Source organism: Salmo salar, chromosome ssa06, assembly GCF_905237065.1.
Source record: "Salmo salar chromosome ssa06, Ssal_v3.1, whole genome shotgun sequence".
In the NCBI taxonomy this organism is placed as follows: Eukaryota; Metazoa; Chordata; class Actinopteri; order Salmoniformes; family Salmonidae; genus Salmo; species Salmo salar.
This window is the reverse complement of record NC_059447.1, coordinates 23,347,049-23,374,489: the sequence shown is the minus strand read 5'-3', so window position 1 is coordinate 23,374,489 and position 27,441 is coordinate 23,347,049. Positions and strand designations below refer to the sequence as shown.

Sequence of the window (27,441 nt, the reverse complement as noted above, 5' to 3'; positions counted from 1 at the left end):
AAATTAGACCCCCACACCGCTCTGATTCAGAGGGGATGGGTTAAATGCAGAAGACACATTTCGGTTGAATGCATTCAGTTGTGCAACTGAATAGGTATCCCCTTTCCCATAAGCTCCTCAGTCCAGAGAGTGATTTATTGCACACTGTCCTACACAACACAGTTCCCATGGGCTTTCCCCCCAGGCATTATCAGCTAAACGCTTGCACATAATGAGCCCTATGGGGATTACTGCTCAGCAGCTCTGTGCTCCTCTATTCCAGGAGGATGATGAAGCCGATATAAGTTAAGAGCTTTATAACTGTTGTCATCTGAAGAGTTTCCAGAGAGTTAGTCACAGAAATCCCTCCCCACTTTCATTGTGTGGGATAGAGAGTGCTTGGAGAGAGATAGAGATGAAGAGTAAACATGTTGATATTTCCTCCCCGTATAGAGACGTGATACGACTGAAGAGCTTAATTTCACTAGTGCCACACACACACACACACACACACACACACACACACACACACATATACACCAAAAAACCCTGCTGGGTTCTGACCTTTCCCACCCAAAACCAGGAAGAAGCCTGGTGAGTTAGCCAGCTTCTGTGCCAATCAGAGGTGAGGCTGCCCTAGAGTTGACCTTTTGGTGTGTTTACTAGAGGATCATTCCACTCCCTACCAGTCGGACACAGCATGTGGCTTCACTGGAATTAGAAGTCAGGCGGGGAACCTCTGGTTAGTCCACAAAAACAACATTAGCATTTGTACTTTAGAGACATGCAATGTTTAACAGAGTTTTACAATAGTACTAATAACGGGCCAAAGCAAACAATACTGAATGAATTATCATCACCAGGGGCTGCTAGCGACCAGAGTGCCCCAAAGGCAGATGTGATGCTGATTAAGGCCACTACACACTTCACGCAAACAGAGCGACGGAGCGTCGTACACGTTACAACATTGTTACCAGAGTGAGAGCGAGATTAGCAGCTACGCTTCCTGGGGTCTAACAGTGTTAAAACAATTACATTACAGCCAAACACAACAACAGCCTACATCATCAATAACACAATACATCATACATTATTACTCTATTATACAACATTTATAATATAAATACACTATACCACAATACATCATATATTATTACTCTATTATACAACATTTACAATATAAATACACTATACCACAATACATCATATATTATTACTCTATTATACAACATTTACAATATAAATACACTATACCACAATACATCATACATTATTACTCTATTATACAACATTTACAATATAAATACACTATACCACAATACATCATATATTATTACTCTATTATACAACATTTATAATATAAATACACTATACCACAATACATCATATATTATTACTCTATTATACAACATTTACAATATAAATACACTATACCACAATATGACAACATTGCATTGTGTGTGTGTGCAGAGTGTGTGTGTGTGTGTAGAGTGTGTGTTTAGAGTGTGTGTGTGTGTAGAGTGTGTGTATGTGTCTCTTCACAGTCCACGTTGTGCTGTGAGTTGTTGTTTTATCTGTTTTTTTCAATCTGATTTTACGGCTTGCTTGAGTTACTTGATGTGGAAGAGAGTTCCATGTTGTCATGACTCTATGTAGTACTGTGCATTTCCCAGAGTCTGTTCTGGACTTTTTGACTGTGAAGAGACCCCTGGTGGCATGTCTTGTGGGGTATGTATGGGTGTCTGAGCTGTGTGTTAGCCATTTGAACAGACAGTTTGGTGCTTTCAACACACCTCTCACAAAGAAAAGTAGGGATGCAGTCAATCTCTCCTCTACTTTGAGCCAGGAGAGACTGACATACAGGTTATTGATATTGTCCCTCCGTCTACATTTAAGGGCCAGCCGTGCTGCTTTATTCTGGGCCAACTGTAATTTGCCAATATTCTTCCTTGCTTTATTTGACCATATAACTGGGCAGTAGTCCAGGTGGGACTCGTACTGCTCTTTGTCTCAGGCTCACAGTGCATGAGTGACTTATCCACTTACACATAGGACCAAGAGCTTTTATATACCGTCAGCATTAGCTATACATTTTTGTGCTTTTGTGGTAACTAATCCGATATGGCTGTGTAGTTTGTTGGCTGCATCCTCAACGGTGGAGAATGTTTTCATTGCAGGGAAGTGTGAAAACATCATTATTCCACTATTGTCGTCCAATGTGCCAACGATGGTATGTTAGTAATGATTTACCATCCCTCTTTTATCCCTTTCTCCCTCTCTCTCTCTCTCTCTCTCCCTCCCTCTCGCTCTCTCTTTCCCTCTCTCTCTCCCTCCCTCTCTCCCTCTCTCTCTCTCTCACTCCCTACACTTTCTAGGTCTGTGGTTTGATCTGGAGGTGTCCTACACTGGTTCCTTCATCATGACCCTGGAGACCAAGATGAACTTGGCCCGTCTGGGGAAGGAAGGAGAGGGGCTGGGGGAGCAGGGGAAAGAGGGGTGAGTATGGAGGAAGGAGAGGGGCTGGGGGAGCAGGGGAAAGAGGGGTGAGTATGGAGGAGGGAGAGGGGCTGGGGGAGCAGGGGAAAGAGGGGTGAGTATGGAGGAGGCAGAGGGGCTGGGGCAGCAGGGGAGAGAGGGGTGAGTATGGAGGAAGGAGAGGGGCTGGGGGAGCAGGGGAAAGAGGGGTGAGTATGGAGGAGGCAGAGGGGCTGGGGCAGCAGGGGAGAGAGGGGTGAGTATGGAGGAAGGAGAGGGGCTGGGGGAGCAGGGGAAAGAGGGGTGAGTATGGAGGAGGCAGAGGGGCTGGGGGAGCAGGGGAAAGAGGGGTGAGTATGGAGGAGGCAGAGGGGCTGGGGCAGCAGGGGAAAGAGGGGTGAGTATGGAGGAGGGAGAGGGGCTGGGGGAGCAGGGGAAAGAGGGGTGAGTATGGAGGAAGGAGAGGGGCTGGGGGAGCAGGGGAAAGAGGGGTGAGTATGGAGGAGGCAGAGGGGCTGGGGGAGCAGGGGAAAGAGGGGTGAGTATGGAGGAGGCAGAGGGGCTGGGGGAGCAGGGGAAAGAGGGGTGAGTATGGAGGAGGCAGAGGGGCTGGGGGAGCAGGGGAAAGAGGGGTGAGTATGGAGGAGGCAGAGGGGCTGGGGCAGCAGGGGAAAGAGGGGTGAGTATGGAGGAGGCAGAGGGGCTGGGGGAGCAGGGGAAAGAGGGGTGAGTATGGAGGAGGCAGAGGGGCTGGGGCAGCAGGGGAAAGAGGGGTGAGTATGGAGGAGGCAGAGGGGCTGGGGGAGCAGGGGAGAGAGGGGTGAGTATGGAGGAGGCAGAGGGGCTGGGGGAGCAGGGGAGAGTATGGAGGAGGGAGAGGGGCTGGGGAGCAGGAGAGAGAGGGGTGAGTATGGAGGGGGGAGAGGGGCTGGGGCAGCAGGGGAGAGAGGGGTGAGTATGGAGGAGGCAGAGGGGCTGGGGGAGCAGGGGAGAGGGGTGAGTATGGAGGAGGGAGAGGGGCTGGGGGAGCAAGAGAGAGAGGGGTGAGTATGGAGGGGGAAGAGGGGCTGGGGAGCAGGGGAGAGTATGGAGGGGGCAGAGGGGCTGGGGGAGCAGGGGAGAGAGGGGTGAGTATGGAGGAGGGAGAGGGGCTGGGGGAGTAGGAAGAGAAGGGTGAGTATGGAGGAGGTAGAGGGGCTGGGGGGGCAGGGGAGAGCATGGAGGAAGGAGAGGGGCTGGGGGAGAGGGGGGAGTATGGAGGAGGGAGAGGGGGGAGCAGGGAGTATGGTGGAGGCAGAGGGGCTGGGGCAGCAGGGGAGAGAGGGGTGAGTATGGAAGAGGGAGAGGGGCTGTGGGAGCAGGGGAGAGAGGGGTAAGGACATAGAGATAGGCAGTATTTAAAATGTTCTATTTACAAATGTGGTTAAAAAAGAGCACTCAGGGAGATATTATAAATCTTAAAATCAAGTACTTACTTATATAGTACTTTAAGGTATGTGCACCTCTTTGATTATGTAGGCAATCACGTGAGGAATTGGTGGCATTCAGGATGTATGATACTGAACAGAGTGGCTTCGCAACACCTTTTCCAAATACTTATTGGCTCCATTCACTGCCTGACTTCATCTGGAACTGTCAAAGTGTTTTGTTTGACTTCCAACAAAAATGCTATTAGTCAATTAGTGGATGCTGGGAGGGGAAGTAACATTTTTAGCTGTAAATCTGGGATCAACAGCATGGCTTTGAGCATGTGCTAATGGCTGAATTGATAGGGTTTGTTCAGTGCTGTTCTATGCAAGTCCTGGGGAATCATAGGATTTGCAGGCTTTTGTTCCAGCCAACACTAACACACATGATTCAAGAACAGGTGTGTTAGTGCTGGGCTGGACCAAAAACCTGCACCACATGAGTTTGAATGAGAGGCATTGTTAACTATCACATTTGCATATTTTTTCTCTCTCCTTTCTTTCCTTTATTCCCTCTCTCTCTGGATTCTACCTCTGACCTCTGTGGATGTGTCTTATTGCTGGTGAGTTTGGGAAAGATTTCTTTCTGCCTGGTATACTGAAATCATCCCTCTTTTTTTCTCTTTTCATATTTCACCCTCTTTTGTCTCATGGAATCATCTTCCCTGCAAGCCAATCGATCCTTTAAATGCCTCGGCAAGGAAGTGGTCTGGTACCAGATCTGTTTGTGCTGTCTTGCCATCTTCTATGGCAGTGGTCACCAACCTTTTCTGAGTCAAGATCACTTTCTGAGTCAAAATGCAAGCCGATATCTACAGCTCAGATTTGTTTTAAACATGACTTAAACGTAAGCCCATTAAAAACATTTCGGTAACAATGAGGTTTGTGCAGTAGGCTATAGGCCCAATACATCATCACTGTATGTTGGCTATGCTTGAATTGCCCTGCCAATGTTGTTCTTCTCAGATCATGTAGAAATGATATTGAAAACATTTAGGTATATGATCACACTGGTAATAGCAATGCAAGCTTATCGGAGCACTCTGCTATCGGCTACTCCTTCAATGCAGCTGCAGTGCTAGTTTTAGCGTAAGTAGAAGTAGGGAGAACGCACATTTTATTGGTTAAAGTGTTGACGGTGCTGAATAACAACTTAAACATAAATTTACTCACAAAAACATCAGCTCTTTGCTGTATTCGTAAACTTTTTGAAATCTCACAGTATCAACTTTGCTGTGCATTCGAGGCTTCATTTTACCGTCTATGGCTCGAGGAAACTGTGCAGACACGGTGATCTGAGCTACCTGATTGGCCAGTGGTAGGCCTATAGATGCACTTGATTTGCTCTTTGGGCCTGCTGTGTAGTTGGAGTTCTACCTTCAGACACATGAAACTTTAAAACAATGGGAACACTGCCTTCCTGGTGCAACTAATGATGCTGAATCAAGTGCACCTACCACCAACAGTGAAAAGAAAAAGAAGGAACACAAGGCTTTATCATTGGTTTTTTTACAGAAATGTTTGGTGATCTACTAGGAATGCCTTGGAGATCGACCAGTCGATCGTGATCAACCGGTTGGTGACCACTGTCCTATGGCTTGCCAATGACAACAGGAATTAGCAAGACAGCACAAACAGAAGTGTGACCAGGCTATTTCCCAGCCGAGGCCTCTGAGGGATCAATCATTCTGGGAATGTTTAATAGGGGATTTGATGATAGTCTTTGAGCTGCTCAACAAATGCTCTTCTGAGTGTACTTGGTTTGACGAAAAGGGAAGAAAATCCCTCTGCAAACAGTGGGGATGGCCTTGTGAGCAGAAACACTACTTCACATGCTGTTCCACATGGGAGTCCTTTAGGCTTTAGTGTAGGGTAAATGTTAAATGTTAGTCCCTGTTCAGGACTGAAGGAGTGTCAATACCTCAGCTTTGAACAATGAAACGAGCTGCTGTGTCCAGACTGGATTTGCTGAGGGCTTCCTAGGCACAAATGCTGCCAACACCGCTACCTAATAACAACAATTGTTCATACTCATTTTCATCTCTTTTCCACTTCCATTTCTTAAAGCTAATACTCATCCCCTTTGTTCTCATGTTTTGGTGTGTGTTTTATGTGTGTGCAGGCCCAGACCTCGGGCCTACTGCCTGGCAGACAGTGATGAAGAGTCCTCCAGTGCTGGATCGTCTGACGAAGAGGATCCCCCAGAAATCCCCATGGACATGGTGGGGGCGGAGGGGTGAGAACATCCTTAGCATCAGCCCGTGTCTGTCTCTGTTTCCATTAGTGTTTTTATAGACTTCAGAGACTCTTTCTACCACTAATTGGTGAATTGCAGCTCATTTTAGCTGTTACAATATTAAAATGAAGGAGATCAGAGAACACAGTCAATTATGCAGGTTAATAATCGTGCATATATTAAGGTATTGTCCTAAGTACCACAAACAGATACAGGCAGGAGCTGCTTTCCGGCCCAGTGACAGAATGTACCCACTCACTGCCCTGCATCGTGGGTGGAGAGAGACTAATGAATATCTGATGATGCTGACTCACTCCCTCCTCTTCCTTTTCCGACACCTCTTTCACCTCCTTCACTTCCCCTTATCCTTCCTTCTCCTCCTCTCCGTCGTTCTCCATCTCCTCTTTGTCCGCTCTCCTTCTCTCCCTTTTTCTTCCTCCTCTTCTCACCCTCCTCCTCCCCCCTCACAGTTTCGTCGGAGGCCACCGGCCCAGTAAGATCATGAGGTTTGTGGACAAGATCGCCAAGTCTAAGTACTTCCAGAAGGCCACGGAGACAGAGTTTATCAAGAAGAAGATCGAGGAGGTGTCCAACACGCCCCTGCTGCTCACCGTGGAGGTGCTGCAGTGCCGCGGGATGCTGGCCGTCAACATACCACCCCCACCCACCGACAGGATATGGTACGTTCCGCCCATGCCCACCTCCCCTCACTGACAGGATAATGGTACGTCCCAATACCTTCATACAGTTACATACCACCTCCCCCCACCATTAGGATATGGAACGCCCCATCACCCTCATACAGTATACATAACACCTCCCCCCGCAGACAGAATTTGGTACATTCCACTCCAGGGGTAAGGTCTGAATATTGAATATCCAGTGTGAATATTCATGTTATTCAGCTATAGAGATACGGCTTGTTGACACTTAGCCCACATATCCTCTGCTGGTCATATGAATGAAGTAGATGAGTTAAAGCATTATAAAAAGGAAGACTAGACTAGTAGCTTACTAGTTCAATAGATGTAAGAGAAACCTTCCCCAGGATATTAGGATACAGTAAGCCAGTGGGTTTAACAGAGGAAACCTTCCCCCTCCAGGTATGGCTTCAGGAGTCCCCCCCACTTGGAGCTGAAAGCCCGGCCCAAGCTGGGTGAGAGGGAGGTCACGCTGGCCCACGTCACCGACTGGATCGAGAAGAAACTGGATCAGGAGTTTCAGGTATGCTGAGACCAGGGAGAGTAGAGCAATAACGGCTCTCTACTTGGATTATGTAATAACTGTAGTGTGTGATCTGAAATCCAGGAGCTTTGACTGAGTTTTTCCTCAACATGGGATCTGCCTGGGAACATCTCTGGGCTCTATAGTCTTTCCTGGTCAGAAAGATCTAAGTCCCCCTAACTCCAGACTCCACACAAACCCCAAATCCGATCACACAGAATAAGATTGACTGCAGTCTCCTGGGTTTTTGTGCGAAATCTGCCTTTTCTACAGCATCAGCTCACTGCTGTAACTGGTGTTGTGGCCTGTTTGTTGTTTTCACAGAAACATATACTTTATAACTACTATAAATTGCTATTTTGTGATGCATTCAAAAGTGATAAACTAAAAGATTAGTGTTCTTGTCAAACATGCACAGACAAAAGGCTTATCATAAATGTAATAAATATTCTTGGCACCCCTTTAGCTTGAAGTGTGTTCTGTTTTACTCCTAGTTACTCAAGTTCTCTTGTTTTTGTTCTCACAGAAAATATTTGTGATGCCAAACATGGACGACCTCTGGCTACCCATCATGCACTCTGCCATGGACACCCGTTCTAACGCCAACCTGGCTACTGTGACAACATCGACCGATGCCTTGAGGGACCCAGACCTCTCGGAGCCTGAACTCTTTGACATGTGAAGACATCAAGACTCCGTTTCTGGGGTGTTGCTAAGGATAAGTCACTGGCGATAGGACAGGGAGGCCCAGGCGACCTGACATCCTGGTAACCACTGGTGCCTGCGCCGCAGTTGGTGGGGCTTATTGTCCTCCCCTCAGGACAGTGGGCCAATCCTATAGCCACTTCAGACTGTGGATCCTCTACCAGGAAGTGAAGACAGAGAGACAACCTACTTACTTCTCACTTGGCTGGGACATACTGCATCATTTGTTTGAAGGAATATTAATCCGAGGATGGTGTCAATCAGACAGGTCATGGATTCACAGACCATTTGGAATGTAAGTGTGTGTGGGGTCAGACAAATTGCCATGCAGTGTAAACTGAAGAACCACACTACCTGTGATGTACAGCAGCTACACCAAACGTCATAGACGAACATGAAAAGTGTGTGTACTAATTGGAGTCCATGATATGCCCTGCATTTCTTTTTCCATTGTTTCAGACCCGAAACCCTTTAAAAAAGGATGGGTGTAGATGGTCATAGAGAGAAGGCTGTGTGTGATTTGTCACATGCGTCATCATCTTATGCACATATGGGCATTGTGAGACAATGTCTATCCCTCTCTCCGCCCCCTCCCCATCCATCGCGTGGCATTCCTTATGCAAACAGGTCAACGCCACTGTGCATTGATCAACAATACCATCCTACCCCCAAAACAACTCAAACTGCAGAAGGCAGGCTCATGTGGTAGTTACTGAATAGCCTGGGATGAATACCCTTGCTTGAGACCTGAAAATGTGTTGGATCCTCAAGATAATGTCTAGGCTTTAGCTCAGCGTGCTCACACTCTTGTGACATGGGTATGAAACCCGGGTAAGTCACAGATGAAGGCTAAATATAGTAGTTACTGACTGTATAGCTTGGGAGCTTTCATCAAACGCATAGGGCCTTCAGTGTCTTCTGTCCATTACCTCAGCCATTCTGAAGTCACGAGGTGTACAAATACCAACCATAAATCTATGTATAGTCACAATAGTCTTATAGCTATGATGTCAAAAGAGGTGTGTAGACTGTAGACAGAAGGCCTAATGAATGTACCTTTAACATGTAAAGCAGGCAGTTCCCTAACTGGGTCAAATATAAAGGACCCTAACTGCTAACTTAGGGCTCCATTCAATCAGAGCCGCTTTAGGAGACATCTGCATAACGGTTGTTTTGCAGGTGTCGGAGGTGTTACTGCGTTAGAGCAGTCAAATACACAAGTGGCTTCTGGAATTATACCTAAAGCAGACATTGCCATTGGCTGTTTGGAGTCGCATTAAGAGAAATCCCATGCAGCTGTAACCGATGTGAAATGGCTAGTTAGTTAGCGGTGGTGCGCGCTAATAGCGTTTCAATCGGTGACGTCCATCGCTCTGAAGTGGTTGTTCCCCTTGCGTTGCAAGGGCCGCGGCTTTTGTGGCGCGATGGGTAACGATGCTTCGTGGGTGTCAGTTGTTGATGTGTGCAAAGGTCACTGGTTCGAGCCCACGTTGGGGCGAAGAGAGGGACGGAACCTACACTGTTACACAGCCTCGTTTACAAGTTCAAACATTGGAATGTGAGGCGTTTTCTACACCTTAATTAGGCTGATAGAAATCCTATTTTTTTTGTTGAATGATTTTAAATTTGAGCGTTATTATTTATATATAGACTATACTTTCTCATTCTGAACTTCTAATGTGTGGGACGGTGTGGCAATGATCACAAGAGCAGCTGCTCACTGATTTGTTTCAACGCAGTTACACCTCCAAAACATTTGCTTTGCGGGTGTCGTCTATCGCCAGTAAAGGCTTGATCTGATTGAATCTAGGCACTACTCTGGTAGTGGTAGGAGATATTTCCTGAGTTCATTTTCTATCAACTGTTTTAAAATGCAGAGATCAAATGCATTTGTCTCTAGCTGTCTTATAGGCCAAGAAGCACTTTCACTCACACCCACCTTTTTAAAACGGTTTCTCTCAACCTTTTTTGTACCAGCAACTGGCAAATATGGTGTCTTATTCAGGGGGTGAACTTGTACAGCAAGTCTCACGAAACAGGATAGGCTCCTTCCCTGTGGTCCATTCTAGGTCGGACAAGACATGCTTAGCTACTGGCAAAGCTATGCGTTTCCTCTTTGGAGCACCACTGCGCTACATTACTGAATTGTCAGACATCCATATCGGAGGGACTTCAACATCACAGGCCCAGAGGTTGAGTATCACTATCTTAGGACACAGCTTTCACACACTCAGATTCTGAACATGTTTCGATGCCTGTAGCTGGCGATTCAAACAGCCATAAGTAATACGTCAGCCATACCGCTCAGCCAATGGAAACATGAGCCATTCAGTAAATACGACTGCTTTTATCAATTTCCTGTACATATGAAAAAATATTAAACACGTGGCTATGACTGGGGTAGATGGTTTTTAACCTTTCAGAATCATGACATTTGCCAAGATTAACTTTTACAGGTGACATTTGGGTTTTGTTTGCCGGAAAGCAATGTGTACGAGGCAGAAGTGCCGTTTGAATAACCATTAATTCTAGTTGGTTAAATGTTTTACGATAAATTGTGTGCATGTGAGGCCACGTCATAGATTATTTCCTCATACGCTCGTTGCAGTGATGGGGGGAGAAAAAAATAATCTGGAATTTCAGTTGCGTTGAGCAATGTCATAACAGTTCTGATCAATAAAACATTGCTTTCATGTAGCTGATCATCCTAGGCTAAGATAAGACAATTCAAACTAATGTGTAGTAGTTTGGGCCATAAGGACTTTGTACTTTTGAGTTATAGGAACATTTGCCCATGTGGGCAGATCACACAACAGGTTAGTGTCACTGAATAGTACACAGAACATTTTTTTTTTTAAATTAAATCTGCCTATTAACAATATATACTGGTTTATTCCTTGTAGCTCTAAAATGAGGGAAGGGATGCCTTAGGAAGCATATTCAGATTGAAGATCAGAATACACACATGACAAATAGTGATTAGATGTGAGTTGCATTTAAAAGAGAAACTTGGGATGAAATGCCAAGTAACCCCAGTTATAACAAGCCTTTGATTTGCTCTTGCAGCTGTAGCTTGGCCTACGGAGCCATGGAGAGGGCTCCGCTGGTTCAAAGACAGTGCATACAGTTACAATATACATGAACACCAAACATTCCACTACAAATGACACTTTACAGGACAATTTAATAATGTTCAATAAATTGAGTTGTAGTAGTTGAAGTCTCTCCATGGTATTCATTTTTCACTACATTGGACACAGGACTTGTTCCATGACTGCATCTAGATACACGGGGGAAAAAAGGCACAAATAAGCCTACTATTTCAAATGCAGACAGTCAGTTTGATCTGAGAATGGGTTATGTCAGAATACAAAAGGTAACTTCACCATCAATCAGAAGTCTAACGCGTAAAACATCATTCATAACCCCCCCAATTTCACTACAGATGTCAAGATCACAGTATTCACCTTCACATCTTTGAGGGAAACCTGAATGATGCAGGGTTCCTTCGTGGAAAGGAGCCACGCTGTTAATCGCTGTTAATGGCTTACACTTCACCTGCTCCAAGACTTAAGCCACATTAACTCGACGATTCCCTGAAGTGGCAAAGAAAAATATATAACTTCACCAAGACAGGAGACAACCACATTAATGTCCATGCCTGGGTTATGAGTCAGAACAACAAGTCAACTTCACTGTCAATCAGAAGTCTAACGCGTTAAAACATCATTCATACAACCATGGATATTTTCCTAGATTATTGGATTGCCATTGCATGCAACTACCTCAAGAGAACACAAGGGGTTCCATGGTCCCAACGTGGACTCAAGAGGACCATGCTGCTGACCACGTGCGCAGTCTCCGCACATGATTGTGGTGCTCGTAATGGCCTCCGACTTTCCTGAGGAATAGAATCAAAACATTAACGGAATTATTTAGCATCAAGGATGTTTAAAGTAAATCCAGGTGTCGATAAATGAACCTTACCTTGAACGAGTCGTAAGTAGCTAGGTAGCCATTAGCTACTGGGCCTTTTACTAACCTCATTGCCAAATTACATAATAGGAATTAGTTGACATTCACTCACTACAGTTTTCAATGCATAGTATTTTAGCGTCTATCAAACAATACGGGTAAACAAAATTCGAGTTTAGTCTGCACAGTTTGCGCCATGCGTCTGTAATCAGCCATACGCTCCATGTTCCTCTTGCCTGATGTAATGTGACCGGAAGACCCCCGACGAATTTATACTTGCTTGCAAAGCATATCCGGTAGCTAGCTGTGTACTTATTGGTTGAGAGACATCCTAGATTTTCCCCCTCCTCCACTGTTTCGGACATCGCAATCTAAATCCAACCTCCACATATTAATTTCAGGAAGATGTACAGAGCCAGAGACACTTGATTACTGAAGCTTGGAAGAGTAGCAACGCAACAGACAAACTGAAATGTTTTGATACTGTAACTCTTTGGGAATGCCTCTTTAAAACTTGGTTGTATCGCCGCATTGTATTCTATGTAACTCGTACTACTCCGTCTGGACTGTATAATGGACTGGACGGTTAGCAGTCGGGCCCTATTGTGGTGCATTTTCACGTTACTGTGTAGTATTGACCCACTTCAAATGGTAAGTAGCTAACCTAACTTACGATACTGAACCTTAGTGGGAGGAATTGACATTGGCTAGCTAGTTAGCTAATGTGTTTAGGGGTTAACTAACAAGAAAAGACGGGCATGGCACTACCTAGCTAATATTTACCACTAGTTAACTAGCTGATATTTTTGGCTAAATGGTTATTAGCTAGCTAGCTCGTATCCTTAGCTGGTTGGCTATCTTTTTTTATTTTACCTTTATTTAACTAGGCAAGTCAGTTAAGAACAACAACCAGTTATATATTGTATGCCTAGCTAACTAGTGTCGACTCCAACTAAGCTACGGTCAATATTGTATGTTGTAAAATTGCTTGAAGTAGCTACTGTAGTATTAGCTAGTCTCCTGTTTTTGTAGTAGGGGTAATGTTACAGATAATGTATTGTACAGAATTTATTCAACCAACCTAGCCATTAAGTCACACTAGTTGGCTAATCGAATCATGCCATAAGATGAAGCCAAGGCATTAGCCAGGCTAGGGACCCTAGCTAAATTGATATGATTAGACTTTAGACCCCCATGTAAAGAATCTGTCAGTAAAGACCAATCAGGTGAAGTTCCACCACCTCACTGGTTGCTTGAGCAAGACCATTGCTCTGTTAAATGTTTCTTTCTAAATTGGGAAAAAACTTTAAATAAAAATATTGTGATAGTTACATTTTGAAGCACTATCCAACATGCAGCTTTATGAATAGCAGTGCAGGGATGTTTGTTTAACACACTCCGTGCCCTAGTAATTCAGCATGCTTGTTCTGGTTGTGCTCACACTCTTGCAGTCAGACGTGTAGGTGGAGCTGGGCGATATGGACAAAAATCCATATAATGATAAATTGACTTGTCATGATAACAATAAATTGGATGATAAGTTTAACATTAATGTGCACCACAGTTTTTTATTTATTACCCTTAAAACTACTACTTGTAGTATGTTGTAGCTTTCAATTGTCCCATCAACAATCACCCATATTAGCAAACTTATTTAATTTAAAACTTCACATTTCTCTAGTAGGCCCCTATAGGTTATTTATCATAATGAATGAGATCAGCAGAATGTCCATGATAAGTGGTCGGTTTATTGTCCCAGCTATACTTGTAGGCCGTGCTACCATGTGCGTATAGACAGAGTTCAGTCTGTGTATACTCTTTTTGACTGTGTGTGTGTGCGTGTCCTATCTTATCACAAGGCCAATGGCTGTGCAGGCACTTTTCTGGCTGTATTAGGGTCTACATGCAGCTGCGGCAGAGACTGTGCCACTGAATGTTGACGAATGGAAGGGAGCTCAAATGGCCATGCACAGAGAAATCACAACACAAACATGCTTGATGTTTTAAGTCTCTGCACACACTAATATCTGGCCATCCGACCTGCCTACGTGTGCATTGCATGTGGGCAAAACAAGTAGACAATTAAAATTCAACCACAGTGAAATTTAATGCAAGGTGGTGTTGAGGGCAAGATGCTCAAGATGGGACACGCAGGTTCAACACAAAATATACATAACCTGGTCATGCATGGCCATTTGTACACCATGTCAGTTTAATTTCTTCACCTTCTCAAAAAACATTTCCTCTTAGATTTTGATCTGTGGTCACCAGAAGTGAAATGATAATGAGCGTCATCAGTTCCTGTCTTAATTCATGCCTGCACACAAACTGTGAGCGCTACAGCAAATCTACAAATGGAAGGAAACATTCCGACTGTTTTGGAAATGTTCCATTGAAGGTGAATTAATGGAGGCAAGGTTGATAAAGCACTTGATAGAGTCAAGCATTAATTACCTTGTACAAATTGTAAAAGTTGCTATCAATAACACCTCTTCAAGGCAATGGTCTGTTCTGATATAGTAGGTCAGTTAACAGGGATCCTGCGGATTTGGGTTGGAAGGTCATTTCTACATTCAGTTCCACTAAGTATTTCTGAAGCAGCTTGTACCGTGTCCGGTTTCTGTTCTCCATGTCCCTTCTGGAGGGTGCATCTAGTGTCAATGTTTTTCACTCTCTTTTTGATTAGGCCTGTGAATTCTGTAGGCTAGTGCCTCACTTAGTGATTCCAGTAGTAGTGGTGGAGAACTAGCATACATCTGGTCCCTACTTTGTATCACATTTGAACACATTTAAGTCTAGATGCAATGTTAAAAAAAATAACACTTTCTCACCTGTCTCTACCAGTGAGACCTTTAGCTCTAAGCATCAGTAGCATTACATTACACTGAAAAAGTACTTGTTTTCCTCTCTTTTGTGTTCCCTCTTCCCTGGAAGGCTTTGATTCCTATTGACTAACGGTGGGAAACCTGCCAATCACATGTTCCTGATACCACTGCACGAGAACTCTTAGGCATGTTCATTCTGTCTCTCTAATGGAACATGGCCTCTGCAGAGGGAGAGAGGCAGAGTGAAAGCTCGGAACCTGCCAAGAATTGTTTCGCCAAGTTCGAGTACATTATGTAACCCTAGCAGTGTTACGCAATATCTTACTTCTTTCCCTGGTAAAAAGCATTAGGACATGTAAACCAAACGGGGCCTGCTCCAATGACCCCTTCTCTCTACTCCCGCTCCCAGATATAGACCCGTATAGAACTGAACTCCCCTATACTATCAATCATACCGTATAGCCTAACAACCGCGGACAGATGTTCCAAGGATGTACTTTTAGGCCTGACGGTGTTAAACGTTGTTTCGAACAGAGTGCTGCTTCTCACAAACTCCAACCGTCCGACATATGTTCCAGAGATGTTGATTTTGAAACTGAGAGCAGGCTGGATGTTTGTGTGGATGAATAATAACAAATCGACATTGATGGTTATTGTTTTACTGTTCCTGGTACAGTTCTTATGAGGTGATAAGCCAGTGGGAACAACCACAGCTGTCCACTATTGACACAAGCTCTCTCTGGTGTGTAGACTGTAAGATTACAGCAGGGTTAACTGAACAAACAAACCCAGGAACACACACGTTTCCTTTTTTTACCAAATCCATTTTAAGATAAACTGCTAAATAAATTAGCTGTAGCTAGCAAACAGCACCTAAGTGAAGTGGTTCGGTTATTATTGCTTTGATTTCATCAGATAGGCCTAGCTTTATACAGTAACCTTGGTTTTCTTTCATTACTCCAGCAGGCCGAGTGTGTTTGGTCTGGTCCATTTCGGAGACTAGACGGCTGGGAGGAAGACGACATAACAAGGCTGTCTGATTCATAAAGGCCAGGGGTGATTCACTGAAGTGTACTCTGTTTGTTCTGGATGCCATGTGCTCCTCAGGCCCTGGCTCGCTGGTTGTGGTGGGGGGGCCACATTGGTGTCTGGCCTAACAGCACTTAGGCCTAGTTCTCCCTTGTAAGTGTGAGTGCTGGGTAGGGCCTCGAGTAATTATAGATCAGTGATCTGCCTTTAACAGAAACAGCACGGGCTAGTTATACTATCCTGAGGGCCCTTTGGAGGGGATGTTTCATCCCATTGAATTAAGACATTCAATTCTATGTTCTACTGTCCTAATTTTGTTTCGGCTGGAGGAGTGGGGGTGGGGTTAGTGGAGTAGGTTGGTACACAGAAGTCAGGCACGGTATTAAAATCCCTCTGGCCCTAGCTGCCTCCTTTAGCTGGGTCATGGCTATAAGAGATGTATAGCTTTTGTGAAATGAATGTCAAAATGTTTTAAATTTTTTTGGTGTATTTTAGCTATCCCTAACCCTTCCTAACCTTAACCTGCTACGTTAATTATCCTAACCTGCTGCATAAGTTCTCCTAACCTGCTAGGGAAAGGTAAAATCTTACAAAAACTGTATCCCATCTAGTCAAAACCCTTGAGCAGCCAGAGCACTCTACAGTACAGACACCCCCACCCGGCCTCTTCCTGTGCCAAAATCAAAATGAAGACTACGGATCGCATATCAGTGTGATGTTTTTTTTTTTAAATGATCCCTTGCACTCACTGACCACAGAGACTTCCAAGGAGAGAAACACCCCCTTGGCTTGACCGGGCCTCTGTCAGAGCTTAGTGTGGTCAGTGATTCAGGCGCGGCATACACCCACTTACGCCTGCATATATTTCTCTTTCTTTGGTTTTTCATTCCCTCTCTCCAAAATTGCTGTCCATGTTGTGCTACTGAACCCAGTCAAGGTCTGCCCATGTGGGCTTGTGTCCCTCTCCCAGAGAGAGCGATATGAGAAGGACTGGAGAGAAACACATTCACATGTCCATCTCAGCCCTCTTCGTCTGTGCGGTGACTGTGAAACGCATTTCTCCCTGAGTTTCACAGTAAAGCAAGCTGACCATGCTTGCTTTATCAGCCCAATATTTTTTAAGTAACCTTTTATTTAACTAGGCAAGTCAGATAAGAACAAATAATTATTTACAATGACTGCCTACCCCGGACGACACTGGGCAAATTGTGCGCCGCCCTATGGGACTCCCTAACACGGCCAGTTGTGATACAGCCTAGAATCGAACCAGGGTCTGTAATGACACCTGTTGCACTGAGATGCAGTGCCTTAGACCGCCGCTCCACTCGGGAGCCAAAATTGTGATATTGGTGATTCTGCAGACAGCAGCGTGGCTCTTTTGCAGAAGTTCTTGAATCTTGGCACACGTGTTCCTCCTCACAGCCTTTGTGCACTAGCTGCACTCTTCAGTCTCCCAGTCCTGACCCCCAGACCCTTACCTAGCCTTCCTCCCCACTCTTCAGTCTCCCAGTCCTGACCCCCAGACCCTTACCTAGCCTTCCTCCCCACTCTTCAGTCTCCCAGTCCTGACCCCCAGACCCTTACCTAGCCTTCCTCCCCACTCTTCAGTCTCCCAGTCCTGACCCCCAGACCCTTACCTAGCCTTCCTCCCCACTCTTCAGTCTCCCAGTCCTGACCCCCAGACCCTTACCTAGCCTTCCTCCCCACTCTTCAGTCTCCCAGTCCTGACCCCCAGACCCTTACCTAGCCTTCCTCCCCACTCTTATCACAGACTCCCTTTTGAAAACAACTGTCTTAAATTAAAGGCTCTGCATGATCAATCTGACGTCTGAAGTGGCCATACAGCATTTACTGCAAAGCAGCCTCCAGTCTTCAGAGCTTTCATGCTTATTGTGCTTAGCGGAGCAGAGCTATTGTGAAGAAAGTTGTCAAGGGAGTGAGTTTGTTTTATATAGGACGTACCGCCCCAACCTACTGTCAACCAATCATGTCAATGCGGAGCTATACAGAGCCCTCTGCATTGTTAAAATAAATAACAAATGAGGCACACGGCGATGAGGTACAGAGCTTGATTTGGCCTCTGCGTGCCTCGAGAGGCTCCGCAATGCAGTCACACCCTCCATACAAAGCCTCCGACCACATTTTTCGGATCAAGCATAACTTGGCCTTTTCGGCTAAAGGCGTCTGCATGCTTCCCACCCGAAACAGTTTGGAACAGTTCATCAGCTGTGCACATGGGGGGGAAAAAGAGGCAAGCAGAAGTCTATGCCCCTTCCTCTGTGATTGGTCGACAGTAAGGATTCTTCAATTAAGCGTTTGAGACAATTTATGCAAAAAATGTTCACTCTCTAAATACTGCACCAAACAGCTATCTTAATTAGGTGCAAAATTGCGCGACTAAGATCTCCTTGGAATTTTTTTAAATGTATGACAGATTTCATGAGTAATCTTTTAGATTAATTCTGACTTGGCGTCTCAAGATGGTCAGATAGTACTATTGATCCTTTTCTCATTTTTCAAGCGAAGGTCTTGTTAGGGACTATGAGAGCACAGACGAACTGAAGCCGAACTGAAGCCGTAACTCCCCCTCAGGCAGGTAGCTAGCGAGACCTAACCCCTCATCTGCTCCTAAGTGTTTTACACAGCCAGTTTGAGGAGGGGGTAATGTTTGGCGATATGGGGCAGCAGTTAACCCTCGGCTTCCCTGCAGCCCCCCCCCCATTCTAGTGGTAGTATTCAGGATATGTATTCAGTTAATGAGGAAAACAGTCCTTCTCAGTATTGGCATTCCTCTGGGGCCTTATAAACTGCTGGAGGTTCTCTGTTATGGCAGCACATTGCCTGTATTCCTATGTAGTGTAGACTATTTTATAGTTAGTTAGGTATGATCAAACTGATTATGAATCAGTGTTCAATAATACCACCGTTTAATTAGTAGCAACCATTCGTCATGTATACAATACAACGGCACACATGTGGCCTTGGCTCTGATATGGCTATAGTTTCCATTATTATAGTGTCTAGCCATAGAGGCCATGGTCATAACAGGGCTGATATGGCCAGAGCTCTTCGGTCGACAGAATGTACTTGCATTGGCTGTAGATGAAACTCTTTTTGAAAGAGGTGAATACTAAGATTAGGCCCTTGGCTTATGTTGAATACCACTAAAGAAGACTATCTTCTGTTCCCCTATAGATGTGCTTTAACAGTATTTTGTGTTCTGTCTTGCAGAGTTTCTGCCGCGCCAGCACCGTCTCCCTCCCCGACAGCCTGCTCTTTGTGTCCACCCTGGATGGAAACCTACACGCCGTCAGCAAGAAATCAGGCTCTATCAAATGGACGCTGAAAGAAGGTAAGGAAGAAGAGAGTCCTGAGTAATTCACTAGCACCTTTTGTTTGTGTCTCTATCAATCTTTAGGTGCTGTTTGGGTTACACCTGCGAAACAAAGCGCCATTGTTGTTCCACAAGGATCACAATTGAGACCCTTTAGTTTGTGAAAGTGAAGACCAGTTCTGTGCTTCGTCTTTTGTTGAATGGTGGAAACCAGATTCAGAGCAGAAACATTATTTTGAGAACTAATCACACAGTGTACGAGGCAGTGGGGAGGAATGCACGTGTCGGCCTACTTTTTTAACTCCGCTGCGTATCATTGCATGTACTAATACTGTAATTACAGCTATTGAGGTACTGAATGGTTAGAGAAATCAACACTGCTCAAGTGAGCGTGGGAGTAGGCTGTCAATCATAAACTACAGTAGCTGTGTTATTCTCAGGCCTACCTCATAAAGGGATGGATTGACAGATACATTTTCACTGTGTAAATGGTATTTCTGGGTTTAGATAATGGTGGGTGTTTTCACTGTATTTTCTGCTCTCCCGGCGCATGAGTAAATGCAGTGAATGCTTTGCTCACACATGCTAACCTGGTAATCATTAACCTGGAGAGAGTGGAACAGATATAGCTTTTAATCGTGGTCAGCCATAATAGGCAGGGGTGAACTGCTCTGCTGTATTTATATTTCTCTTGTTTTTGTTCAACTTTTATTTTATAGTACTACTGATAATGATTACTGCGTTGTTGGAAAAGAACTTGCAAGAAAGGCTGTACTTATGAAAGTGTTTTTAAAAAAAAAAAATATTATCTAAACATCCTGTCTGAGATTAAATGGTCAGAATGAGCATTGGTATGATTAGCATACTAATGCAGGGTCCATTTACTAGAAGTCATGTAGCTAGGCTAATAACGTTACCATTTCGGATTCAAGGTGAACAACAAATGCAAACCGTATCAGATGGGCTGAATAACAGGGAAACAGTGGATCACAAATGGTTGACCTTTCATGTCAAACCAGCGAGTCACACCTGATACCGTAGAACATCATTAATAAACATGAGAATATGGAATCGGTCCCATCTGAGCCCTGTGTTTACTCAAAATGCCCTTTTAATGTGAACATGGACAGGGATAGCACCAGGTCGCCTTTCTCAAACATCTGCTGTCTTCCCTGAGGCCTAACTAACTAAAGCCCACATCCAGGAGGTAGGCAGGTCTTCCCTAACTAACTAAAGCCCACATCCAGGAGGTAGGCAGGTCTTCCCTAACTAACTAAAGCCCACATCCAGGAGGTAGGCAGGTCTTCCCTAACTAACTAAAGCCCACATCCAGGAGGTAGGCAGGTCTTCCCTGAGGCCTAACTGACTAATGCCCACAGAAGGAGCCTGGAGGGAACCTGTCACTCAGGCCCAGCAGGTAGACCCAACCCAGGGTTGGCATGAGTCCCATCCCTGGTGTGTCCTTTTTATGGGGCGAAACCACGCCCACAAGTAACCTAGCAACATTCAAAGCCGTGCTGATTGGTCAGAGTTCGGAGATACTGATTACGTAAATGCGCGGAAGTTCGTAGTTTGCTCGTGCCTGCCATGCTATGAACCGCGGGAGATGCGGCCTCGTTTTGAAATTAGCTAAGCTAAAGGCGAGCAACAAGTGACTGTAGATGGCTAACATTACATTATTGTCAGTAAATTAATGGAGCTAGCATCTATTTTAGTTGCCTACTAGCACAAATGTCATGTAGCTAAGTAGCTCAATAGTCATTTTGTAAACACTTCAACGCACTACTAGACAGCTTCAGCCCAATCGGCGATGTAAGCTAGCGATAACACACTTCACAGCTTTCTTATCTCCAAAAACAATTAAACTATCCATGACGTCAATGCTATCCATCTGGTCAATCAGGCTGGTTGCAGTCACTAACTAAAAAGCTACATAGTTAAATGCAACTTCATATCCAAATTCGGGGGTAATGCAAAGTATGGATGGCAATGTTTTGGTGGCGATTCTGTCTGTAGCATTTGTTCTTTTAAAACGCAGGAACAACTGAACTCTGACCAATCAGCGCGGCTTTGAATGTTGCTAGGATAAATGCTAGGCGTGGATAAAACGACGCATCACTGTCTTGACCCTGCTGCACCTACCAGTGACATTTATGACACACCGGCCAAGTATACTCTTTCATACGACAACACACACATTAATAGTCAGTGTGTCCTCCCAAACAGTTATGCTATCAGGTGAGGTGCATATTCAGTGAAGGGAAAGAACATTGAGGTCAGAACACGGCTCTATTGTTACAAATGGAGAAAACGTTCTACTAAAAAATATATATATCTCCAGCATGGTCATCCGTAAAAGATGTCGTCATCACCACCAGTCACGATCATAATCATTTGTATACCCTAGTATTTCCATGGGTGGGCTTTGATGTTCCATCTACGATGTTCTGAGTGTTGTTCCCTACTGAATATTCCTTGGTAATACAGCCATCCAAATACACAAGCAGCCCAATTCAGATTTTTTTCCCCCTTCTTCCCACTAATTGTTCTTCTCACATCAGAACTTTTTCAAAGCTGATATGACTGGTCAAAAGACCAATTAATAAAAATAAATAAATTTAAAAAAAAGATCACAATTGGGCTACCTGTGTAAACGCAGTTCCAGGTAAACCACCCAGCACAGACCTCTGCCAGTCAGAGCAGAGGTTCCATCTGGCTGACCTCGTGGACTCCGCTGCCACTGTGTGTGTTTGTCTAGTAGTAATGTCATCACGCCCTGCTCCCTGTGTGTGCCCGTTTGGCAGGGTGGCCTGGGTGCTGTATCACATTCAGTGGGGTGCGACATTACAGGACATTCAGATAGTAATATATGCTGTAGAACAGACCTGCTTCTCTATCATGTAGAATAGGGAATCATGTCCGCTCTATACAATACATTTCTAGCTGCGAAGTTCAGAATACGACCTGGGTCTTTACAGTGAGTATTAATGTGTCCCCTGTGGGCTACTGGCCACTGTTTATTTAGGCTATACTGTTGTCATTAGATAAATAAGGGGCGTTGGCCTCTTATCAGTTAGGACAAGTGCAGTTTTAGGAGCCGCTTAACCTGAGACCAACAATGCAGGGGTCTATGCTGACCATTTTTACAAGGATCATGTGTGGCGTAAGTTGAAAAAATATAGGTGCACAAAGATTAATTTAGGAGCACAATTAAAAATATTTGAGATATTAAAGCTGGATCCTTAATTTTTCCTTTCTCAAGATCAGAGAGTGAAAGGTCCCTGACCTTAACGTTTTCAGTAAACCTTCTGAGTTAATTCTGTGTTTGGGAGTAATTGTTTATGGACTGAAGAACTATGGGGTTTATATTCAAACAGGAAAGACAGCAGTGTAGTGGTTCATATTGTGTACTGTATACATGCTGCTGATTCTTGATCAACCAGTACTGTCATCATTTGTAGTGTACTATTCATGGCACTGATGACTGAAAGGCACATTTTCTTCCATTTTCTTCTGTGGACAGATCCTGTTCTGCAGGTTCCAACGCATGTGGCAGAGTAAGTATCCTAAAGTGTGTGTGTGTGTGTGTTTGTCAGTTTTTGTGTGCGAGTCTGTCAGTTTGGGTGTCGTAGTGTATTGAGTGCAACAGGAAATTAACACAATGTGCTGAGCATGCATAACTGTGTTTTGTCCTGTTCTGCTTGAGCAATAAGACAGTACTCTATTCAAAATACAACCGGGTTCATTGATGACTGATCTGAAAATGTGTAAGCCCTATGCAACAATCAAATCCAACTTTATTTAGGCCTATAGTGCACAGGTGTCACAACACACTTCACCTTGAAGTATGTATGATCTGTCGGAGTGTTAACATTCTCTACCCCATCTCTCTCTCTCTCTCGCCGTAGGCCAGCTTTTCTGCCTGACCCTAATGATGGCAGCCTGTACTCTCTAGGAGGGAAGAACAACGAGGGACTGACTGTAAGAGGAACCACTGAACCCCCTTATTAGACCAACAGGGTCACCATCACTAGAGGAACCACTGAACCCTCTTATTACACTAACAGGGTCACCATCACTAGAGAGGAACCACTGAACCCTCTTATTGGACTAACAGGGTCACACCTCACTAGAGGAACCACTGAACCCCCTTATTAGACTCAGGGTCACACCTCACTAGAGGAACCACTGAACCCCCTTATTACACTAACAGGGTCACCATCACTAGAGAGGAACCACTGAACCCTCTTATTAGACTAACAGGGTCACACCTCACTAGAGGAACCACTGAACCCTCTTATTAGACTAACAGGGTCACACCTCACTAGAGAGGAACCACTGAACCCTCTTATTAGACTAACAGGGTCACCATCACTAGAGAGGAACCACTGAACCCCCTTATTAGACTAACAGGGTCACCATCACTAGAGAGGAACCACTGAACCCCCTTATTAGACTAACAGGGTCACCCATCACTAGAGAGGAACCACTGAACCCCCTTATTAGACTAACAGGGTCACCATCACTAGAGGAACCACTGAACCCTCTTATTAGACTAACAGGGTCACCATCACTAGAGAGGAACCACTGAACCCCCTTATTAGACTAACAGGGTCACCATCACTAGAGGAACTACTGAACCCCCTTATTAGATTGGTGAGGGGTGACCCTGTTAGAGGAACCACTGAACCCTCTTATTAGACTAACAGGGTCACCATCACTAGAGAGGAACCACTGAACCCCCTTATTAGACTAACAGGGTCACACATCACTAGAGAGGAACCACTGAACCCCCTTATTAGACTAACAGGGTCACACCTCACTAGAGAGGAACCACTGAACCCCCTTATTAGACTAACAGGGTCACCATCACTAGAGAGGAACCACTGAACCCCCTTATTAGACTAACAGGGTCACCATCACTAGAGAGGAACCACTGAACCCCCCTTATTAGACTAACAGGGTCACACCTCACTAGAGAGGAACCACTGAACCCCCTTATTAGACTAACAGGGTCACCATCACTAGAGAGGAACCACTGAACCCCCTTATTAGACTAACAGGGTCACCCAGCACTAGAGAGGAACCACTGAACCCTCTTATTAGACTAACAGGGTCACCCATCACTAGAGAGGAACCACTGAACCTCCTTATTAGACTAACAGGGTCACCATCACTAGAGAGGAACCACTGAACCCTCTTATTAGACTAACAGGGTCACACCTCACTAGAGAGGAACCACTGAACCCCCTTATTAGACTAACAGGGTCACCATCACTAGAGAGGAACCACTGAACCCCCTTATTAGACTAACAGGGTCACCATCACTAGAGAGGAACCACTGAACCCCCTTATTAGACTAACAGGGTCACACCTCACTAGAGAGGAACCACTGAACCCCCTTATTAGACTAACAGGGTCACCATCACTAGAGAGGAACCACTGAACCCCCTTATTAGACTAACAGGGTCACCCAGCACTAGAGAGGAACCACTGAACCCTCTTATTAGACTAACAGGGTCACCCATCACTAGAGAGGAACCACTGAACCTTCTTATTAGACTAACAGGGTCACCATCACTAGAGAGGAACCACTGAACCCTCTTATTAGACTAACAGGGTCACCATCACTAGAGAGGAACCACTGAACCCCCTTATTAGACTAACAGGGTCACCATCACTAGAGAGGAACCACTGAACCCCCTTATTAGACTAACAGGGTCACCATCACTAGAGAGGAACCACTGAACCTCCTTATTAGACTAACAGGGTCACCATCACTAGAGGAACCACTGAACCCCCTTATTAGATTGGTGAGGGGTGACCCTGTTAGAGGAACCACTGAACCCTCTTATTAGACTAACAGGGTCACCATCACTAGAGAGGAACCACTGAACCCCCTTATTAGACTAACAGGGTCACACCTCACTAGAGAGGAACCACTGAACCCCCTTATTAGACTAACAGGGTCACCATCACTAGAGGAACCACTGAACCCCCTTATTAGACTAACAGGGTCACCATCACTAGAGAGGAACCACTGAACCCCCTTATTAGACTAACAGGGTCACCATCACTAGAGAGGAACCACTGAACCCCCTTATTAGACTAACAGGGTCACCATCACTAGAGGAACCACTGAACCCCCTTATTAGACTAACAGGGTCACCATCACTAGAGAGGAACCACTGAACCCCCTTATTAGACTAACAGGGTCACACCTCACTAGAGAGGAACCACTGAACCCTCTTATTAGACTAACAGGGTCACACCTCACTAGAGGAACCACTGAACCCCCTTATTAGACTCAGGGTCACACCTCACTAGAGAGGACCCACTGAACCCTCTTATTAGACTAACAGGGTCACCATCACTAGAGAGGAACCACTGAACCCCCTTATTAGACTAACAGGGTCACCATCACTAGAGAGGAACCACTGAACCCCCTTATTAGACTAACAGGGTCACCCATCACTAGAGAGGAACCACTGAACCCCCTTATTAGACTAACAGGGTCACCCCTCACTAGAGGAACCACTGAACCCTCTTATTAGACTAACAGGGTCACCATCACTAGAGAGGAACCACTGAACCCCCTTATTAAACTAACAGGGTCACCATCACTAGAGGAACTACTGAACCCCCTTATTAGATTGGTGAGGGGTGACCCTGTTAGAGGAACCACTGAACCCTCTTATTAGACTAACAGGGTCACCATCACTAGAGAGGAACCACTGAACCCCGTTATTAGACTAACAGGGTCACCATCACTAGAGAGGAACCACTGAACCCCCTTATTAGACTAACAGGGTCACACCTCACTAGAGAGGAACCACTGAACCCCCTTATTAGACTAACAGGGTCACCATCACTAGAGAGGAACCACTGAACCCCCTTATTAGACTAACAGGGTCACCCATCACTAGAGAGGAACCACTGAACCCCCTTATTAGACTAACAGGGTCACCATCACTAGAGAGGAACCACTGAACACCCTTATTAGACTAACAGGGTCACACCTCACTAGAGAGGAACCACTGAACCCCCTTATTAGACTAACAGGGTCACCATCACTAGAGAGGAACCACTGAACCCCCTTATTAGACTAACAGGGTCACCATCACTAGAGAGGAACCACTGAACCCCCTTATTAGACTAACAGGGTCACCATCACTAGAGAGGAACCACTGAACCCTCTTATTAGACTAACAGGGTCACCAGCACTGAGATGAACCACTGAACCCCCTTATTAGACTAACAGGGTCACCATCACTAGAGAGGAACCAATGAACCTCCTTATTAGACTAACAGGGTCACCATCACTAGAGAGGAACCACTGAACCTCCTTATTAGACTAACAGGGTCACCATCACTAGAGGAACCACTGAACCCCCTTATTAGATTGGTGAGGGGTGACCCTGTTAGAGGAACCACTGAACCCTCTTATTAGACTAACAGGGTCACCATCACTAGAGAAGAACCACTGAACCCCCTTATTAGACTAACAGGGTCACACCTCACTAGAGAGGAACCACTGAACCCCCTTATTAGACTAACAGGGTCACCATCACTAGAGAGGAACCACTGAACCCCCTTATTAGACTAACAGGGTCACCATCACTAGAGGAACCACTGAACCCCCTTATTAGACTAACAGGGTCACCATCACTAGAGGAACTACTGAACCCCCTTATTAGACTAACAGGGTCACCATCACTAGAGGAACCACTGAACCCCCTTATTAGACTAACAGGGTCACACCTCACTAGAGAGGAACCACTGAACCCTCTTATTAGACTAACAGGGTCACACCTCACTAGAGAGGAACCACTGAACCCTCTTATTAGACTAACAGGGTCACCATCACTAGAGGAACCACTGAACCCCCTTATTAGACTAACAGGGTCACCATCACTAGAGAGGAACCACTGAACCCCCTTATTAGACTAACAGGGTCACCATCACTAGAGGAACCACTGAACCCCCTTATTAGACTAACAGGGTCACACCTCACTAGAGAGGAACCACTGAACCCTCTTATTAGACTAACAGGGTCACACCTCACTAGAGAGGAACCACTGAACCCTCTTATTAGACTAACAGGGTCACACCTCACTAGAGAGGAACCACTGAACCCTCTTATTAGACTAACAGGGTCACCATCACTAGAGAGGAACCACTGAACCCCCTTAT

The 27,441-nt window shown here is 45.2% G+C and overlaps 2 protein-coding genes, 1 long non-coding RNA gene and 1 other non-coding gene across 11 annotated transcripts in view; 2 read left to right on the top strand and 2 right to left on the bottom strand.

Moving 5' to 3' along the window:
* Positions 1 to 11,305, top strand: part of tex2 (testis expressed 2) — a 43,481-nt gene extending 32,176 nt beyond the window's left edge. For 2 of the 4 annotated variants that reach the window (XM_045720002.1, XM_045720000.1), the window contains 5 exons: positions 2,355 to 2,475; positions 6,049 to 6,156; positions 6,627 to 6,836; positions 7,260 to 7,380; positions 7,907 to 11,305. In XM_045720002.1, coding sequence (XP_045575958.1) covers positions 2,355 to 2,475; positions 6,049 to 6,156; positions 6,627 to 6,836; positions 7,260 to 7,380; positions 7,907 to 8,062 — 716 coding nt within the window. In that variant the 3' untranslated portion in view covers positions 8,063 to 11,305. Of the gene's footprint in view, positions 1 to 2,354; positions 2,476 to 6,042; positions 6,157 to 6,626; positions 6,837 to 7,259; positions 7,381 to 7,906 lie in introns of all 4 variants that reach the window. The other 2 variants (XM_045720001.1, XM_045719999.1) reach the window with 1 other exon arrangement.
* On the bottom strand, positions 10,958 to 12,318 carry LOC106606515 (uncharacterized). Its single transcript, XR_001329073.2, has 4 exons — positions 12,073 to 12,318; positions 11,871 to 11,986; positions 11,553 to 11,681; positions 10,958 to 11,365 (listed from the first exon to the last, which is right to left on the bottom strand). It is a non-coding gene; the product is annotated as an uncharacterized lncRNA (long non-coding RNA).
* On the bottom strand, positions 11,067 to 11,208 carry LOC123743616 (small nucleolar RNA SNORA50). The gene has a single exon (XR_006770472.1). It is a non-coding gene; the product is annotated as a small nucleolar RNA SNORA50 (small nucleolar RNA).
* Positions 12,319 to 12,400: 82 nt separating the features above from the next.
* Positions 12,401 to 27,441, top strand: part of ern1 (endoplasmic reticulum to nucleus signaling 1) — a 37,881-nt gene continuing 22,840 nt past the window's right edge. For 4 of the 5 annotated variants that reach the window (XM_045719998.1, XM_045719995.1, XM_045719996.1 and 1 more), the window contains exons 1-4: positions 12,402 to 12,711; positions 19,146 to 19,266; positions 22,772 to 22,805; positions 23,157 to 23,229. In XM_045719998.1, coding sequence (XP_045575954.1) covers positions 12,634 to 12,711; positions 19,146 to 19,266; positions 22,772 to 22,805; positions 23,157 to 23,229 — 306 coding nt within the window. In that variant the 5' untranslated portion in view covers positions 12,402 to 12,633. Of the gene's footprint in view, positions 12,712 to 19,145; positions 19,267 to 22,771; positions 22,806 to 23,156; positions 23,230 to 27,441 lie in introns of all 5 variants that reach the window. The other variant, XM_045719994.1, reaches the window with a different exon arrangement.